The sequence below is a fragment of the Sphaeroforma arctica genome, assembly GCF_001186125.1.
Source record: "Sphaeroforma arctica JP610 unplaced genomic scaffold supercont1.223, whole genome shotgun sequence".
Lineage (NCBI taxonomy): Eukaryota > Ichthyosporea > Ichthyophonida > Sphaeroforma > Sphaeroforma arctica.
Window position 1 is genome coordinate 78,923 of NW_014040335.1, and position 6,301 is coordinate 85,223.

A 6,301-nucleotide genomic window follows, 5' to 3' on the forward strand; every position below is an offset into this window, starting at 1 on the left:
TACATATATATATGTGTGAATATGTATTTATGTATTATGTATACATGTATATATGTATATAAGTATATATGTATATATATATGTGTGTGTGTGTGTGTGTGTGTGTGTGATAAATTTGTATATATGTATATATGTATATATGTATGTATGTACTTATGTATATATGTATATTTGTATATATGTATATGTTTTATGTGTATATATGAAGAAATGTATACATGTATGTATGTATGTTTGTATATATGTATATTCGTATATATATAAATATGTGTGTGTGTTTATATGTATATATATATATATATAGATATATGTATGTATGTATGTATATATATATATATATATATATGTATGTATATTTATATAAATATATATATAGATAAATATATATCTATATCTCTATGTATATATATATATATATACATATATATATCTCTGTATATATCTATATCTATATATATATATCTATATTTATCTATATATATTTATATATATATATATATATATATATGTATATATATATATAGAGTATGTATTTGTAGCATAAGAAGATATAAACGTAAATTTATTGAACTCGTTTTTAATATACACATGTTTTTTTTTCATATTTACAAGTTTTCAAATTGTCTGATTTACATCTTTAATATCTATCGTGTCTCTGCTGAGTGTAGTCATAGGCTTCCTGCCCACCATACTGATTGTGTATATTATTGTTGTTAGTTATGTATTGAGATCATTGCCGAACAAACTGCGATCCCATTGGATGTGGGATGTAGGGTGCTGTTTGCTGATGATTTGTTGCGTACTGTGGAGCAAACACATGTTGGTATTGTGGTATGCTTTTGAATGTATCCAGCCCATTGTCATACGGTAGAGGTATTGAATGTGGAGAATTGTAAGTATCAGATACACCAATTGGTAAGTAATGCTTGGTCCTATTATACACTGGCGGACCCGGCAGTACCTGCGGGTCGTCGGGTATGGTATGTATGTTGGTTGTTGTCTGTGGTTCAACGGGTGCAGTAGGTATGTTGGATGTTGTCTGTGGTTTGACGGGTGCAGTGTGTATGTTGGTTGTTGTCTGTGGTCCGGCGGGTGCGGTGCATATTTTCGTAGTTGGTAGTGCTCGCATAGTAGGTGTGTCATCGAGTGTTACTGACTCTTCATCTTGACCTACATCATTGTCATGTTCGCCTACATTATCATGTTCACCTGTTGCGTCATGTTCATCTATTGCGTCATGTTCACCTATTGCGTCATGTTCACCTATTGCGTCATGTTCGCTTATTGCGTCATGTTCACCTATTGCGTTACCTACATCTGCAGAATCCCCTCCACCCCCATTATTACCGTCCGCATGCTGCCCAAATTGATCTCCATAAGCCTGCATTAATTCTCATTTTTACGAGATTTTCTATGTTTGATCTCTCAATGTTTCCATCGTCCTTTAATGGACTCAGTCGGGCTGTATACATCTCACATTTGTACCAAGCAATACAATCTATCATATGGACTTGCCCCTTAGTTTCCAGAACCGAACCTCTATACTTCCAAGTAAGTGATGCTTTGTTAGTCTTGGTTTTCTTGATATAGAATCCCTCCCAGTCCTCTTGTTATAAGCCGGGCCTTCACATTAGACTCTATGTTATAAACGTACTCTTAAGCAGTACGCAAATTCCCAAACCTACTCTTAATGGTATGAGGAACTCAAATTCCTAAACGCGTACTCTTAATAGTACGAGGAACTTAAGTTTCCTAAACGTACTCTTAATAGGGATAATATTATTTATTTCAAAAATGGCAAGTATGTATGATACAATGTATGAACATATGGTTTGGCTCTCATAGTCGCTGTAGTGGTTCAGGAAAGATTTATGGGAAGAAGTGGTCAGTAAATTCCTGTTTGAAGCTTGAGCCAAGTGAGTCGACAATGGAAGATATGTGCTGAGTCCAGGATTAGTGAGATATTGAAAGAATTCATGTCCTCTGATATTTATTTATTTTTTAAAAATTTATTGTGTTTCTGTAACTGACAACTTGTGACAAATGACAACTTGACACAAGTGGCAACTGACAAGAAAAAAAAGATGGCGGGCGCGCCAAAAATTCGGACAATTTCTGCAGAACGGAGTGACCTGACAAAAGCACCTAACATATATGAAAGGGTACTATTTAAATATAAAAGTTACAACTAATGTTTATTCGAGGCAAAATAAAAGTTGCAACTTTTAACGCATTGAGCTCTGCGCTCAGGTCTCGGTATATTTTATAGTACCCCAAAAAACAAATGAAACAAATACGTATCAATGCAAAACGTACTTATTGTAAAGCAGCGTTCAGAAGTTCAGGGCCAGGCTTCAGGCCTTCAGCAAGTCTGCAGTGCAGAATCAGTTCAGCACTCGTATATTGTAGTCTAAATTTAACAAGCCCGGCCCGACCGACCGTTTTTTGACTTTTGAAAAGTTGAAAGCTGAAAATACGAAGTCCCTGCAAACAATTTCATTGGTTACAAGAATAAGCAAAAAGCGTACACCAAAATACGCCAATCAAAATAAATATATATTTCCATGACTCACCGACTAGTGCAAACTAAATACCTAGTTCGCGAATATACGAAGCTTGACGTCATAGCGCTTGTGATACGTTTTCCCTTTTTTTTGGCTGCAACCCCTAATGACCTGATATTTATTCGAAGTAATTGAGGAAATGTAGGGAAACTTTTTTTAGTAAAAAACATTCATTGGATAGATCCTATTGGTTCGATCGACAGAAAGTCAGGATTTTGCGCAAGCATTTTTCATTTTTTGAGTTTTTGAATTTGTGGTGTGGGTTTTTTGCTGAAAACCCCCTCGCCCTCAAATAAATGGCTTCAAGAAACATTCATAGGAATATCATTTCGGTGCACCAAAGAATATAGTATATCCAGAAATATATACAGAACGCATTTGCATCACCAACCCACAATTAATACTAACCTATTCTTGGTATTGTATATACTTATTGTGTGAAGTTTCACTCAAATACACAAAATGGTGGCTGCGCATAGAACCGAAAACATTGACTTCAACGAAACTAACCCACCTGTGATACCAGGTTTGCCCATGCCTGACGAGTTAATCTGTCGCCAGGCTAAGCGTGCGCAAAAGGGTACTAAAGCACGGCCTGAACAAAACAAGCAAGCAGCACAGAAGATCAGAAACCGTAAGAAAGCATACGAGAAGTACCTCAAAGATGCGACCGAATTCTTCACAAGCGAGAATACGTTAGTGCAAAGTAGATTAGATGCGGGCAATGAATATATAGAAGAGCTCGAGTCTGAGGCCCAAAGATTAAGAATACAGATCAGGGATACGATGGCGGAGTATATGCGGACTGAGGTTGTGGAAGATGAAAATGATAGCTCTAGGGATATGTATAGATCGGCATTGTTTGATACGAAAATACCTACCACAAGGGGGGGTAAATATTCCCATCGGAGTTCAACAAGCAGTGAACATCGCGGAATATCAACTTCAAGGATATTTGGTAGCTGCGACGAACCCAATACACCGGTACATATGGGCATAGAGGAGCCGAACAACTATGAACTCAGGATACACAGCAAGAGCAGGGTCTATAAACCTGACTTGGATCCTGGAGTGGCCCTCTATCAAGGAGACCGTACATCGTGTGCTACCACAAATATGGCGAGTTCGGTGATTATTAGTAATAATCCTATAGACTGTGCATACGGCAGTATGTGTTTGCAGAATGCGGATGAGGAAAGTGACAGTGGTGTTGAAGATCTAGACGACGACTTAGGGTCGGACGTAGAGGTGGATGAAGGCGCCGGGGATTTGGATGACGTTGAGGTGGTTGCTACGCCAATAAGCCCATTGACTGCTATTGACGGCAACAATGGAGATATACCCCAACGTTCAGATGCGGGTTCATCCCACGACATGGATGCGGGTATGGATATGGATGTGGATTTAAATGGGGATATAGAAGCGCAGATAGTGGAAGACTCGGATGATCTGCAGTCGGATACCGAGTACGATGGATTCAGGTACTTCTACATCCGTAAATCCATCAAGCCTTCTTTAATCATGTCCCGACAATGACATGCGACAGGGAGGATGAATGAATTATGTTATCCAACGGGAAACTAAACTAATATAAGTGAGTCCCTAGTTGTCCAGGACTATAGGCGTAAGAGTGAATATTTGCAATCACTAGAGGACCGTCGCTAGTCTGCCATAAATTGATCCGAACAAGCATTGAACACCAAACCACCGTATGGACCGAACAAGAGGTCAAACCACGGCAAACCACGGCACTATCAAAGAAATCCGAATAGGGAACCTTAAACCAGGGAAGAAGAACGACAACGTCCTATACTTCGCAAAAAAAAGTACACGTTAACGCATGAAAATATTATACTGCAGGAGCAGTAAATAAACAGTGAAACATTAAAAAAAAATAAAGACTTGACAGGGGGAATTTTGCAATCGCATGATCGCTCTATTTTGATATCTCCCCCAACATATCGTTGTATCGGTATACCTTCCTCTGTATAGCATTTGTTGGAAACTTGATTTTTAAAACATACACTTCCACCAGGCAGTGAAGGCTCTCCTAATAAATCGATATTCATTCATGAAGGTGTCAGAATTACACTCCTGGCTTCAAATATATTCTTGAGCAGGGCATCATTTAACTTTAATCCAATCATAAACATTTATTTGCCATGTCTGACTTGCATAGTAACTAATAAACATTGTGATTTCTGAACATGTATCTGAGTAATACAGATGGCATATTGTCCGACAACACATTCATAGTTAATTCATACTATATGCATATAATAAGTACTTACAACAACTATGTACAAACTTTTTCATACCGCCCTTGAGCTGTGCATGCACCGTATCGTCTGTGAACCCAATTCCGTTTTACATTTATACGGCATGGCTATGAAATATGAAATAGTCAGTGAACCCGATTTCGCTATACTTTATACGGCACGGCTATGAGGCTATGAAATATGAGTTAGTCGCACGTTTTCGTATGTGTTCAAATTTATATTGTTTATATTTCATAGTTAGCGCTTGGATCAGCCCTCATCGAGCTTTTTAGTCAGCTCTTTCGCATCAATCGCCTTGCCATTGGGCTGTGCTTGCTTTTCTGTACACTTCAGATCATCGTCCATAAACCATGCACCGACTGTCTGGAACGCCTCGATCTTGCGGTAGAATTTGGACTGTAAGGGATGGAAACAAGTATTTTAACATATCTTTCCCAGTTTTTATTCATTCTGTATATTTAGACGGTTTTGGATATTGATGAGATAGAATTTCTGTTTCCGAATGTCAGCTAATTGTAGTTTGTCCTTGTAGCACCAAACTCTAAAGACAAAGACGTTTTGCACCGAACTACATATCTTTATATTCAATTGTACACGATTTGGACAAGATTGTGGTGGGCCTACTGTAATGCTTGTCAGATAACCGATGAATATTGGCCATTCTATGTTTTTGCGTCGGGTTGTGAACGCTTGTTGTCTGACGTGCGCCTGTATATTCACACTCGCTAGTTTCAAAGTCATGCGCTTGCGAACGTTTACGAATGAGATTCACATAACTAAATATAGAGATGAACATGCATGGTTGTATCGCAGTAGTAGTTGGTGGCCTCATCAGATGTAGCGTACAATATCCTATGGGGTGAATGCCGCGAGAACAACCCTGAACAATTTTGCTACAAAGATTAAAGCAGTCTTCCAACCAAATACATTCCCTGCAAGCCTCCTACATAGATATCTAAGAATAAGCTACAAGAAAGACGTGCCCAAACTTATTTAGACACGTGCAAATAGGTATGCAAAAGCCGTAAGTGGGACCAATACCTTCATATAGTTGGCATGTAGCACCACGGGAGCGTCATCACCAAAGACTCGCCTATACCTAGCATTCGCAAGAAAGTAGATTCCGCCGTTCGGAAAGTCTCTGGGATGGAAGTAACACATTTTGACACCTCCTGGCGTTATATGTTCCCTTTTGCCTGACGTTCCTTTACTCTCCACTGATAAGCAAAAAATAATTTGGAAGGTGAAAAGTTCTGTGAGCCATAGATTAAATACGATACTTAACTAGATATGTTTGAATGTATGTATGTATGTATTATGTGTACTTGTATACATATATGTATGTATGCATGTATTTATGTATGTCTGAATGTATATATATATATATATATACATATATGTATACAAGTACACATAATACATACATACATTCAAACACATATATATATATATATATGT

General features: G+C 37.9%; 3 protein-coding genes across 3 annotated transcripts in view; 1 reads left to right on the forward strand and 2 right to left on the reverse strand.

Annotated features, from left to right (window-relative positions):
* Positions 1–590: 590 nt before the first annotated feature.
* On the reverse strand, positions 591–1,672 carry SARC_04134 (hypothetical protein). The gene is made up of 2 exons (XM_014302062.1): positions 1,300–1,672; positions 591–1,263 (listed from the first exon to the last, which is right to left on the reverse strand). Exons 1-2 carry the CDS (start codon positions 1,385–1,387, stop codon positions 731–733), a joined length of 621 nt encoding a protein of 206 aa, XP_014157537.1. The 5' UTR covers positions 1,388–1,672; the 3' UTR covers positions 591–730.
* Positions 1,673–2,889: 1,217 nt separating this feature from the next.
* SARC_04135 (hypothetical protein) lies at positions 2,890–4,406 on the forward strand. The gene has a single exon (XM_014302063.1). The coding sequence runs from the start codon at positions 3,027–3,029 to the stop codon at positions 4,098–4,100; it is 1,074 nt and encodes a 357-aa protein (XP_014157538.1). The 5' UTR covers positions 2,890–3,026; the 3' UTR covers positions 4,101–4,406.
* A 570-nt stretch (positions 4,407–4,976) lies between these two features.
* Positions 4,977–6,301, reverse strand: part of SARC_04136 (hypothetical protein) — a 6,597-nt gene continuing 5,272 nt past the window's right edge. The window contains exons 8-9 of the mRNA XM_014302064.1: positions 5,885–6,060; positions 4,977–5,239 (exon numbers count right to left, since the gene is read on the reverse strand). Of these exons, the coding sequence (XP_014157539.1) occupies positions 5,093–5,239; positions 5,885–6,060 (323 nt within the window). The 3' untranslated portion in view covers positions 4,977–5,092. The remainder of the gene's footprint in view (positions 5,240–5,884; positions 6,061–6,301) is intronic.